The sequence below is a fragment of the Petromyzon marinus genome, chromosome 33 (assembly GCF_048934315.1).
Source record: "Petromyzon marinus isolate PM22_M1 ecotype Great Lakes invasive population chromosome 33, UKy_Petmar_22M1.pri1.0, whole genome shotgun sequence".
Lineage (NCBI taxonomy): Eukaryota > Metazoa > Chordata > Hyperoartia > Petromyzontiformes > Petromyzontidae > Petromyzon > Petromyzon marinus.
In genome coordinates this window covers 15,084,791-15,098,821 of record NC_133699.1, presented here as the reverse complement: position 1 = coordinate 15,098,821, position 14,031 = coordinate 15,084,791, and the positions used below count along the sequence as shown (strand labels likewise).

Sequence of the window (14,031 nt, the reverse complement as noted above, 5' to 3'; positions counted from 1 at the left end):
CGCAGCGTCCTACAGAGTAGCAGCCCTTTTCAATGCTTCCATCTCCTCTTCCATTGTTCTTCTGACTCACAAGATATGTCTTCTACACGTTCTGTTCAGGCTGTTTAAGCAACTCTAGTCACATTGGGATTTTGTGTTTGAATGTAGTTATTATGTTTGAACTCTTCCCCACATTCTGTAACGTGTACTTTGAACTGTCGTGGAGGGGTGCGCAGACCACTTGGCTGCTCGGATGTCCAGGCAAATGTTTGTGTTGATGGTGCATCTGGCTGCCGCTTGATGCCCTATGATTGTCGTCACAGACAGCGAATTCTACAAGGCTCGGGCTCTACGCAATGCTGAAGAAGCTTTTCAGGCCCATCAGGCCAGGGTAAGGATTCACAAAGCACCGCGATGCAGAGCTCGTATTCGAAAAGCTTTTGGCTTTTGGCTTTTCGAATATGCCTCCTATGACCTGCCTCGCATCTGCAGAAAACATTCAGTCCCCATATGTTGTGTTTATGAAGTATGAATATCAACGAAAGGGTAATGGTAAGGTTGAAAACTATAACCAGAACATAACAACTGTTCCTTTAGATGCTTATGCATAATTTTACAAATTACAATTTCCACGTGACTGAAATAAATGTACTAATTCCTCATGACCTGTTTCAATGGGGCAATTGCACATTCCTGTCCACTGACAGTTGTATGTTTGGGAGGCTGAGAACTTCTTTGTCCGAGGTCAATTTAGTGCAGTGTAGCTTTATATTCAACTCAGTGAGTGTTCTCTTCATGCAAGTGTTTTTAGCACAGTTTCCGAGCACAGGCCCAAAGGTCTAAAACACCAAGCTTGCGTCTAGCAACAACAATTCAGTGATATGAGAATAAGTTTTTTCCACTTTTTTCTTGCAACAAAAAAACACCTTTTGCAAGGAATCATGTCTGCATTAACCACAATACTTGTGGTCAGAATGCAAACAAAAAACATACTCTGATAATATATGCATTGTCTTTCAAACTGATTGGTCCACACCAGAGACAGCTTTCTTTTGAGCCTCGTCTCAAACGGTGTTAGACCAGAGGCTCAAAAGAAAGTGTCTCTGGTGTGGACCAATCAGTTTCAAAGACAATGCATATTTATCAGTGGGTTTTTGTTTGCATTCTAACGACAAGTATTGTGGTTAATGCCGACATGATTCCTTGCAAAAGGTGTTTTTTTGTTGCCAAAAAAAAGGGGAAAAAACCTACTCTCATATGTTTGGTACTGTCAAAGGAGGTTCCATGATGAATTCAGTGATAGTTTTGGTGAGTGCTTTGAGATTTGCTTATTGTGTAGGAGGAATTGATTCTGAATGACAAAGCTGATGATTGCCCCCTCTTGATGACGCTTGTGCAGACGCGGCTCTTTGATGACGAGGCGAGCGAGAGCCGGCTGGCGGCACTGCGTGCGGCCGACGCGTCGGGCACCGGCTTCGGGGAGAGTTACAGCCTCGCGAACCCCTCAATCTTGGCCGGCGAGGACATTCCCCAGCCCTCCTTCTTCTGCGGCAAGCTCAAGGCCTACCAGCTCAAGGGCATGAACTGGCTGGCCAACCTCTATGAGCAGGTATGAGCGGATGGGAGTTTTTTTCCGACCACCCTCGCCGCACAAACCGGACTGTATTTGGTTGTGTTGCTCTGCTGAAAGTCAGGTATCGAATGAAGGGGGATGGGAACACAGGCTCATTGCTCAGGGGTTTGCTAAATTATTTTACCAGGTAAAGCCCATTGAGCTTTTTAGCTCTTTTTTTTAAGTGAGTTGGCCACAAATAATAACCCAACGAAGTGGCTTATCACGTGGTAATTGATAGCAGCCAAATACTCTAAAAGCATGTTTCTAAATGTGGAGGGAAAAACCGGAGGACCCGAAGAAAAATCAACGTGAGCACGGGGAGACTGTGCAAACTCCAAATATACAGACGTCGGGCTTGGGATCGAACACCGCCTGTATACCAGGCGAGATAGTTAACATCTCGCAACCATGTTGCCCCACTTTTGTTGACAGTGGGTTTCCATTAGTAAGACTAAGTCGACGGCATCAGATCATCGAGCAGTGACAATGTACAATATTTCAGTGCTGCAAATCGGTCAATTAACTTGCGTCTGTGTGGCACTTATCCTGCAGGGCATCAACGGTATCCTGGCGGACGAGATGGGCCTGGGGAAAACAGTGCAGAGCATCGCGCTGCTCGCACATCTGGCAGAGGTGCGGTCCCTTGTCGACTCCCCTGCATCGGCCGCTATGCATTTGAATCGACCCGCACATTCCTTTGCATCACGTCACACACAGTTACCCACACATACCTTTGCATCACGTCAAGTGCAGAGTTAGTTTGTTGTTGCGTCTAGCGGGAAGTACCCGGCATTGCCCGGGGAAAAATATATTTCAAAAATTCTCAAAACTTAAAGACATAACGTATACATACACAAATACTAAGCAATTGTGAAAGCCGGGCGTGCGGTTTGTCTCTCCATTAGTCCGTCAACAAAAATGTTATAGCAAGTGGGGGGTAAATAGTTGACTCTGCAGCAGTATCTACCGACTATAGTAGTAACTGCACACATTGCCTTTTTTTTTGCATGAAAGCGAATGAGAATTTTTCCCCGCCCTCACAGATCGCGCATGTCCATTGCTATGGGAACCACAACGTTTCGTGCATGCGAAGATGCGTGCTTTGGCACGCGCTCAGCGTAGTAGCATAATAATTAATAGTACTAAATTGTCAATTTAACTACTTTAAAGTTAGAAATGTAAACCCCAGTTTGTGAGTTAAAAGCGTCGCAAGTTGCATACACAGACATACGGAGAGACACACAGACAGACATAAAATTCCTTTTATTGGTAAGAATTAAAAGTACTTGCAATAATAATTTACTTGAATAATTTTTTACGTAACACCCATTGATTGGCATTGTACCGTTTAGCCATGTTACTTAGGGGGAAAACGTTTAACGTGCTACATGTAACGTTTACACACAACCCTTCTGTATAATTCATATAATTATGTATTTTTAAAGCAATTGATTAATAAATCAAAAGAAAACATAGATAATTACCTGATTCATTCAAATAAAACCCAACGCGCTGTGGAAAAAAAACTTACGCTCGTGCGCCAAGAATCGTTTCTTTAAATCGAGCAAAGGAATCTTAAGGTAGATTTCTTTAGAATCGGCCTATTCACGTTTAATCGATACCACAAAAGCTCACACACCGATTCTCACCAGTCCTGTATGCGGGTTGACGCCCCACACTTCATGGTAATTTCTCCCCCCCCCCCCCCGAAAATATAACAGTTAATTTTATACGTTTTAAATTGTGTACAGTATGGGAGCTACCCACATGCCAATTTTCAAGTTTGTAGCATTTTGGGAAGTATGCTAAACATTTCGAACAGACACATATCCACAAATTTTCCTTTTATATATAGATAAATAGGGATGCACCGTATTGTTCATTTTAATAAACAGTTGGTTTGGCCAGAGAGCACAGCTAAATCGCACGCGTAATGGGTTCAACTGAGTCGCAGACGTAGTCTTTGGAGGCAGCGCTTTTTGTTTAGTTCGGACACACAGGGTAACTTCCCCTTAACAGAATAACAACATAGAGTGGTGACCACCCGCCTAACTACACTAGTTAGCACATAACTGTTACTACGGACCCGGAACCAACAGCATCTGCCCGGGTCCACGTGCTGGAAGACTCGTAGAACAGCTATCGTAGACGAAGGGTTTCTTCCTGGGATGAACAACCCCGGTCCCTCTCTAGACCCGGCTTATATTCTCTGTGGCGTGGCCGGCTCTGCCCTTGGCCATGCCCACCTTCCAGAAACCTCGAGAAGGACCTGGGTTCCAATCACGTGACCCCCCCCCCCCAGGCCTCGTCATGCGGCCCCTCTGTCAACTTAACCGGTCACGTGTCCTCCTGGGTCAACCAAAGTGCCATGGCCTCACACGACCTTTTCCTTCGGTCGGCACCCACACACCATGTTCTGTAGGGCTGGCACAGCACTTACAACATTGTGCCATCCAGCGCTATTATTCAATGCACACCGTGCCCCTCTAGGACCAGTACTACACCCACAACCTGGTGACATCCAGCGATGTCACTACACATGTGTAGAGTAGGAGTGAGTGACGTCATGTCACGCTCGCCCTCTGGTACGATGACATCACGGATGGTGACGTCACGCACAGGGGGCAGGACGGTGACGTCATGTCCCCGTGGGGATTTAAGCTGGAACCTGTCACGGGTTCAGGGTCGTCTCGAGAGTCCGGGAACGTGAAGGGTGGAAGTCGGGACCCAGGGTAGGGGGAAATTGGCACCAGGCTAGGGTAGCCTGTGGGTGTGCTAGGGACCTCCCCAGTACCCTTCCCCTGGGGGAGCGATGGGACCCTGGGGTAGGGGGGCATTTGGCACCAGGCTTGGGTAGCCTGCGGGTGTGCTAGGGAATCCCAAGTACCTTTCCCCTGGGGTGTGGAGTGTAGGCAGCGAGTGTGCAGTACACAGAGTCGTGCACAAAGAGAGGTCTTTAATAAAACTGGCGCAAGCCCCTACACGAAGATCTGCCTCCGAGTCATCATTTATGCCTCAACACATGTATAGAGCACTTTCAGAGAAGGGATAAATGGACGTGTGGTGCTACGAGCAGGAGCAGAGCCAATAGAGCAGAGGCATGGGGGACTGGAGGTTGAGAGGATCGGCAACTTTGCTATGTCCGTGTGTTCGTTCTTGTGTGTATTTGTATAAACAGTATTTCCCCAAAAGTCTACGGCTATAGGGGAATCTGCCTTTTGTGCACGTGTTCCCCTCTGCAGCCACTAGCATGGCCCCAAGATCTTGAACAGCTTCAAATTTCCTACAATCTGTGAAATACATCATTACCAGTTTTTATTGAGGGTATCAATGCGATTTTCTCACAACCTGCTGCCGTGCTGTAGATTTCTGGGACCTATCGTTGAGAAATTCACATCAAGGTCACTGGCCCTAGCTGGAATCCTCATTCTCCTGGAACTCTGAGTTAAGCTATCAAGCTGACCCTTAGTCATTACAAATGTCTGGTGATGGGAAAGCAAATATATGGATGTTATGAAAACTGTGATGCTCATTGTACCATGCAAGGTTCCTCAAGCCACGATTCATAAGTGAAGCAGTAATTTCTTCCACTCACGTGGGCAGAACAAAGAGATATGGCTGGTGATTCCGCATGTCTCAAGAAGGCCGTGTCCCAAATGCAATTTTTGGAAGGGCAGCCATGTTGAACGATTATATTGGACGAAACATGTTCCACCATCTGTCTGTTGTGGGTTCATATGTGTGGAGTCAGAGTGAATCAGCGACCACTTGTGAAAACTAGATTAACATAAGTACAAAACCCTGTTTTTTCCTGAACGGCTCGCTAACATAAAAGTGGCATTTTTGTGTGTGTGTATGCAGAGAGAAAATATCTGGGGCCCTTTCTTGGTCATTTCCCCTGCCTCTACACTCAACAACTGGCACCAGGAATTTACGCGCTTTACACCCAAGTTCAAGGTAACCTATTGCATGCCATGCCAACAACTTTTGGAACCTGTTTGGCTTTTTACTGACAGCCATCTTCCCTATATATGTCATTTTTTTGTCTGTCTTGTGTTTCTGTGGATTCAAATTGCGACGGATTTAACTCACAACGTGGGGTTTACGTTTTTTTAAAGTACCCAGATACTGTGCGATAAGCCCCGTGGTGAGCCAGCGCTATTCGTATTTCACATCCGTCAACTTTAAAGTAGTTAAATTAACAATTTAGTACTATTATTATATTACTATGTTGAGCGCGCGCCAAAGCACGCATCTGTGTATGCGCGAGAAAGCTGACCGGTGGTTGCCCCTAGCAACGCACACACGCGATCGGTGGGGGGAGGGGGGAATTCTCATTCGCGTAAAAAATGCAGAAAAAATACACACAACAACGCCGAGGTAAAGTCTTCAGTGTGATGTTCTCTTCTCCCCCCCCAGCCCAATGTGTACAGTTGCTACTATAGAGTCGGTAGATGCTACTACAATAGTCCGTAGATAACTACTATAGAGCGGGCGGGGGGATGGTTGTGGGGGGTAGCGACCCAGCCCCAGCCTGCCAAGGTGCCACCTCTGCTGGCTGGGCAATCTAGGCGAGGCCGGGCCTCTGCACAGGAGTAGGTCTCACCACTACACTCTGTGAAGTTAGTACTATTATACAGTTAGTATAGCCACTACTACAGCCAGTACACAATGCTGTAGAGTTAGTATAGCTACAGCCAGTACACACTGCTATAGAGTTAGTATAGCTACTACTACAGCCAGTACACACTGCAATAGAGTTAGTATAGCTACTACTACAGCCAGTACACACTGCTATAGAGTTAGTATTGCTACTACTACAGCCAGTACACACTGCTATAGTTAGTATTGCTACTACTACAGCCAGTACACACTGCTATAGAGTTAGTATAGCTACTACTACAGCCAGTACACACTGCTATAGAGTTTGTATAGCTACTACTACAGCCAGTACACACTGCTATAGAGTTAGTATTGCTACTACAGCTAGTACACACTGCTATAGAGTTAGTATAGCTACTGCTACGGCCAGTACACGCTGCTATAGAGTTAGTATAGCTACTGCTACTACTGCAGCTAGTACACACTGCTATAGAGTTAGTATAGCTACTACTACAGCCAGTACACACTGCTATAGAGTTAGTATAGCTACTACTACAGCCAGTACACACTGCTATAGAGTTAGTATTGCTGCTACTACGGCCAGTACACGCTGCTATAGAGTTAGTATAGCTACTGCTACGGCCAGTACACGCTGCTATAGAGTTAGTATTGCTACTACTGCAGCTAGTACACACTGCTATAGAGTTAGTATTGCTACTACTGCAGCTAGTACACACTGCTATAGAGTTAGTATTGCTACTACTACAGCCAGTACACACTGCTATAGTTAGTATTGCTACTACTACAGCCAGTACACACTGCTATAGAGTTTGTATAGCTACTACTACAGCCAGTACACACTGCTATAGAGTTAGTATTGCTACTACAGCTAGTACACACTGCTATAGAGTTAGTATAGCTACTGCTACGGCCAGTACACGCTGCTATAGAGTTAGTATAGCTACTGCTACTACTGCAGCTAGTACACACTGCTATAGAGTTAGTATAGCTACTACTACAGCCAGTACACACTGCTATAGAGTTAGTATAGCTACTACTACAGCCAGTACACACTGCTATAGAGTTAGTATTGCTGCTACTACGGCCAGTACACGCTGCTATAGAGTTAGTATAGCTACTGCTACGGCCAGTACACGCTGCTATAGAGTTAGTATTGCTACTACTGCAGCTAGTACACACTGCTATAGAGTTAGTATAGCTACTACTACAGCCAGTAATACTGCTATAGAGTTAGTATTGCTACTACTACAGCCAGTACACACTGCTATAGAGTTAGTATAGCTACTACTACAGCCAGTACACACTGCTATAGAGTTAGTATAGCTACTACTACAGCCAGTACACACTGCTATAGAGTTAGTATTGCTACTACTACAGCTAGTACACACTGCTATCGAGTTAGTATAGCTACTGCTACGGCCAATACACACTGCTATAGAGTTTGTATAGCTACTACTACAGGCAGTACACACTGCTAGAGAGTTAGTATTGGTACTACTACAGCCAGTACACACTGTTATAGAGTTAGTATTGCTACTGCTACAGCCAGTACACACTGCTATAGAGTTAGTATTGCTCCTACTACAGCTAGTACACACTGCTATAGAGTTAGTATAGCTACTGCTACAGCCAGTACACACTGCTATAGAGTTAGTATAGCTACTTCTACAGCCAGTACACAATGCTGTAGTGATAGTAGATACTGCTATTGAGTCGGTAGATACTACTGTAGAGTCACTAGATACTGCTATAGAGTCGGTCGATACTACTGTAGAGTCGGTAGATACTACTGTAGAGTCGGTAGATACTACTGTAGAGTCGGTAGATACTACTGTAGGGTCGGTAGATACTACCGTACGGTCGGTAGATACTACCGTAGGGTCGGTAGATACTACTATAGTCAGATAATACTACAGTCAGTAGATACCACTACGGTCAGTAAATATTGCTACAGTCAGTAGATACTACTGTAGAGCCAGTAGATACTACTGTAAAGTTAGTAGTTACTACTATAGTCAGTGGATACTACTATAGTCGGTGGATACTAATATCATCAGTAGTTCCTCCTATAGAGTCGGTAGACGCTACTATAGTCGGTAGATGCTGCTACAGAGTCGGTAGATGCTGCTATAGAGTCGGTAGACGCTACTATAGTCGGTAGGTGCTACTATAGAGTCGGTAGACGCTACTATAGAGTCGGTAGACGCTACTATAGAGTCGGTAGACGCTACTATAGAGTCGGTAGACGCTACTATAGAGTCGGTAGACCCTACTATAGAGTCGGTAGACGCTACTATAGTCGGTAGACCCTACTATGCTACTATAGTCGGTAGATGCTACTATAGAGTCGGTAGATACTACTATAGAGTCGGTAGACGCTACTATAGAGTCGGTAGATGCTACTATAGAGTCGGTAGATGCTACTATAGAGTCGGTAGATACTACTATGGTTAGTGGATAATACTGCAGTCAGTAGATACCACTGTAGAGTCGGTGGATATTACCGTAGAGTCGGTAGATACAGGAGGGAGAGACACCTTGTAGCCGATCCTTGCCCTGACTCCCCACAATGACCGCGCATTCGTCACGGGGTCCCCCTTAAGAACCCTTTGGCGGCTCCTCCACCTAGCTCGGACCCGCCTTTGTCCCCGAAGGTACCTCTTCCACCACCCGTGACATGACATCATCCTTGACTGTCAACCCCCTCGCACCTCCTTCTGTTTGCCCCCTCATGGTTACTCAAAATACTACTCTACTACAGTCAGCAGATACCACTACGGCCAGTAAATACTGCTACAGTCCGCAGATACTATTATAGAGTCAGTATATACTACTGTAGAGTCAGTAGATACTACTATAGAGCCAGATATTACTGTAGAGTCAGATACAGTAAAACCTTGGATTGCGAGCATAATTCGTTCCGGAAACGTGTTTGTAATCCAAAGCACTCGTATATCTAAGTAAATTTCCCCGTAATTAATGGAAACTCAAATGATTCGTTCCACAACCAAAAAATATTCATATAAAAATTATTTAAACAAAATACCTTTTTACGTTTGTATTATTTAAATTTAATATAAAGTGATGAAATGTATTAATTAAATGTAATCGTGGCTGGTGTGAGGGAGACGAGAGAGAGAAGATGAGGAGTAGGGTTATTGTCTGGGACGAGTTTCACTTTCACAAACGAATCACTGCTACAGTGAGGGAAAAAAGTATTTAATCCCCTGCTGATTTTGTACGTTTGCCCACTAACAAAGAAATTATCAGTCTATAATTTTATTGGTAGGTTTATTTGAACAGTGAGAGACAGAATAACAACAACAAAATCCAGAAAAACGCATGTTAAAATGTTATAAATTGATTTGCCTTTTAATGAGGGAAATGAGTATTTGACCCCTCTGCAAAACATAACTTAGTACTTGGTGGCAAAACCCTTGTTGGCAGTCACAGAGGTCAGACGTTTTTTTGTAGTTGGCCACCAGGTTTGCACACATCTCAGGAGGGATTTTGTCCCACTCCTCTTTGCAGATCTTCTCCAAGTCATTAAGGTTTCGAGGCTGACGTTTGGCAACTCAAACCATCAGCTCCCTCCACAGATTTTCTATGGGATTAAGGTCTGGAGACTGGCTAGTCCACTCCAGGACCTTAATGTGCTTCTTCTTGAGCCACTCCTTTGTTGCCTTGGCTGTATGTTATTGGTCATTGTCATGCTGGAATACCCATCCACGACCCATTTTCAATGCCCTGGCTGAGGGAAGGCGGTTATCACCCAAGATTTGACGGTACATGGCCCCGTCCATCGTCCCTTTGATACGGTGAAGTTGTCCTGTCCCCTTAGCAGAAAAACACTCCCAAAGCATAATGTTTCCACCTCCATGTTTGACGGTGGGGATGGTGTTCTTGGGGTCATATACAGCATTCCTCCTCCTCCAAACACGGCGAGTTGAGTTGACGCCAAAGAGCTCCATTTTGGTCTCATCTGACCACAACACTTTCACCCAGTTGTCCTCTGAATCATTCAAATGTTCATTGGCAAACTTCAGACGGGCATGTATATGTGCTTTTTTGAGCAGAGGGGGACCTTGCGGGTGCTGCAGGATTTCAGTCCTTCACGGCGTAGTGTGTTACCAATTGTTTTCTTGGTGACTGGTCCCAGCTGCCTTGAGATCATTGACAAGATCCTCCCGTGTAGTTCTGGGCTGATTCCTCACCGTTCTCATGATCATTGCAACTCCACGAGGTGAGATCTTGCATGGAGCCCCAGGCTGAGGGAGATTGACGGTTCTTTTGTGTTTCTTCAATTTGCGAATAATCGCACCAACTGTTGTCACCTTCTCACCAAGCTGCTTGGCAATGGTATTGTAACCCATTCCAGCCTGTTTTGATCTACAATATTGTCCCTGACATCCTTGGAGAGCTCTTTGGTCTTGGCCATGGTGGAGAGTTTGGAATCTGATTGATTGCTTCTGTGGACAGTTGTCTTTTATACAGGTAACGAGCTGAGATTAGGAGCACACTCTTAAAGGGAGTGCTCCTAATCCTAGCTTGTTTCCTGTATAAAAACACCTGGGAGCCAGAAATCTTTCTGATTGAGAGGGGGTCAAATACTTATTTCCCTCATTAAAATGCAAATCAATTTATAACATTTTTGACATGCGTTTTTCTGGATTGTGTTGTTGTTATTCTGTCTCTCACTGTTCAAATAAACCTACCATTAGAATTATACTGATCATTTCTTTGTCAGTGGGCAAACGTACAAAATCAGCAGAGGATCAAATTCTTTTTTCCCTCACTGTGTCTGTTGGCTCACTGGAATCTTTTTCTTTTTGTGCAACTTTAACAAGGAACCTATCCAATGACACTTGCTTTTGCCTCCTTTTGAGGAATTCGCGGAAATGTGACATTGCATTGTCGTTAAACAGATTCATCGCTCGCACTGCTACAGCCTATTCGGGTGGTGTTTTTCTACAAAATTTTGCACTTTCCCACATTTTACACATCTCCCTAATCTCATTTGAGCATGGCACGCTCGCACAGATGTTGACTATATGAGTGGGGCACGATGACTGAGACCGAGCATGGGAGACGATTACCCACAATTCCGCAGCGAGAGAGAGAGAGAAGAACCATCGGCTCAGTTGTGATCACGTGACGCTCGGCAGACAAAGCATATATGTACTGCTCGTGTTGCAAGACCTCGCTCGTTTATCAAGTTAAAATTTATTTTAAAAATGTGCTCGTCTTGCAAAACACTCGCAGACCAAGTTACTTGCAATCCAAGGTTTTGCTGTACTACTATAGAGTCACTAGATACTACTCACTCTATTGTATGTAGGGTGTGTAGGTATATATGCCTACACGGGGGTAAACATTTTTGAGGGTGGGGGGGGGTGTCGACAATTTTCGGAAACCTTTAAGTTCAACTACCCCCCACTTTCTATAACTTTTTGGACTTCTGCAAGCCTCTTATCATTTTGTTGGCGGACAAATGGACAGGCAAACGGCACGCCGGGCTTTCACAATAGCTTAGTATTTGTGTATGTGTAGTGACATCGTGGGATGCCACTGCATTATGCGCGAGCCAGGCTGTGTGTATCACGGATGGATGGCATTGCACTTCACGTGCAGTGCCAGCCTCCAGAGGATAGGGGGGCGAGAGTGCCAGGTATGGTGGAAGGGTTCACAGGGGGCCGTGGCACTCTGTATGAACCCGGAGGCCTGGTGACCGGAGGTACCAGCCCGGGGGCCCCAAAGAGTGGGCTGGGGGACTACGGGACCAGGACCAGGTCCCTCTCGACGGCTCAAGAAGGGAGGCATGGCTAGGGCCGGAGTGTGGCCGACACTTGCGAGGGATTTGGCTCACGAACCGTGTGGTTTACGTTAAAAAAAAGTACCCAGGTAGCACGCCATAAGCCCCGTGGTGAGCCAGCGCTATTCCGATTTCGCGTCGGTCACCTTTAAAGTACATTAATTAGCAATTTAGTGTTGTTATTTATTCGTAACGTGCCTCCGAGCGCGCGCCAAAGCACGCATCTGCGCATGCGCGCCCCTACCAACGCACACACGTTCGGTGGGGGGGAGGGGGGAATTCTTATTCGTGTGGACACTGTACAAGGTAAGACAGATTTACAGCTCCCTTCAAACATTTATTACCTTTTCTGTTTACTCATTACTATTACTGTCATTTAATATTAAACGATAGGGATTACTCTTTGTTTTTTTTCGGTAAAGTCACGTATAAATAAGAAATAATAAAATAACATAATAGCGTACGACGTTTCGGTTGCAACACAAGCAGCCATCATCAGGTACAGAAGAGCTAAATTATGAGAGAGGGGAGACACATAACCTCAGATGTATATACAGACACCCAAGTAGGGGGAACTGACACAGATACAACAGGGGACAGAGAGAGAAGCATACCAGACAAACAGGGTTTAGCAAAATTTTTGGAAACCATTTAAAGCAACACAGACGGTTGGTCAAAACACAATTAACGCATAGTCCGGTTGATCACGCTATTTCAAAAGATTGCTAAATTGCAAGTAAAGTATGAAACTCAAAATACAGACCACACATGCACACACAGACAACCAAGTAGATTGAGCCAGCACAGAGACAAGCACGCAGTAAAGTCGCCTTAAATAGGCAGAGAAGGTAAGGCTGAGTGACAATGGGACAAAATTAGCATAAGGTATGCATGGAGCAAAGTGGGGCGCGGCAGCACCCACTCGGAAGCAACAAGGCCCACACACAGGCAGAGACAGCACAGAGACACAAATCCAAGCCAAGACACAAAGGCAGATACACAAGCAGAGACAACACAAAGACACAGACCTCTTACCTCCCCGAAGAGGTGGTTCAGACTTGATTTGAAGCTTTCGTGACTGCAGGGATTACTCTTTGGTTTTTTCGGTAAAGTCACGTATAAATAAGAAAGTATGATAGGGATTAACCAATGTTTGATGATAGTTAATCTAAGTAACACGACTTTTTTTTGCCCGAGTACTAAGTGCTACGTTAAAATTGTTACATTAAAAAAACAAAATGGCTATTATTCCCCACAAACTTTGCTTTTGGGACCACATCTTTGTGACATATTTACACTTGCCCCCTCATTACGGGGGTTGAGCAGTGACGTTATGTCAATTAGGCTTAATTGGTGCGCATCTGCTCATAGTTACAGGTAGGATAAGTTAATTTATTATTCGTTGACTTTCATTTATTTACCACTTTTTCTCGCGGCTGATTTTTGCACAAAAATAGCGGGACACCATCGTCGTCGTTCTTAATTACTTATCTACGCGTGCATTTCCCCAATTCCTTGGTACTTCCACTAAAGTCACGGCGATAGAAAACTGTTATTTAAAAACTAAGTAAATATGAAAGTAATAATGTGTGTGTGTGTAAGTTGATGTGTGCATATGAGTCCATATATGTGTGCGTGGTGTGTGTGTGAGTCCGTATGTGTGTGCGTGGTGTGTGTGAGAGTCCATGTGTGTGTGAGTCGATGTGTGTGTGAGTGGATCTGTGTGTGTGGAAGTCGATGGGTGTGTGTGTGTGTGTGTGAGTCGATGTGTGTGTGAGTCTGGCTGACAGAGGAGGTGTTCAGGATAGCTGAGAAAAAGCGACAGGCCCACTGTCATCGGCCACAGAATCCCACGTCAGAGAATGAGGAGGCTTACCGCAGCCTTCGCTCGGAGGTTCGGAGAGCCGTGAGACGCTGCAAGGATGGGTGGTGGTCGCGGGTTGCTGAGGAGATTGAGTCTGCCTCAGTGGCCCACGATCACAAATCTCTATTTAACTCCATC

General features: G+C 45.1%; 1 protein-coding gene across 3 annotated transcripts in view; it reads left to right on the top strand.

Moving 5' to 3' along the window:
- Nucleotides 1-14,031, top strand: part of INO80 (INO80 complex ATPase subunit) — a 110,337-nt gene that overhangs the window by 28,666 nt on the left and 67,640 nt on the right. For all 3 annotated transcript variants that reach the window (XM_076071578.1, XM_076071579.1, XM_032965272.2), the window contains 4 exons: nucleotides 303-370; nucleotides 1,379-1,588; nucleotides 2,147-2,227; nucleotides 5,456-5,551. In XM_076071578.1, coding sequence (XP_075927693.1) covers nucleotides 303-370; nucleotides 1,379-1,588; nucleotides 2,147-2,227; nucleotides 5,456-5,551 — 455 coding nt within the window. The remainder of the gene's footprint in view (nucleotides 1-302; nucleotides 371-1,378; nucleotides 1,589-2,146; nucleotides 2,228-5,455; nucleotides 5,552-14,031) is intronic.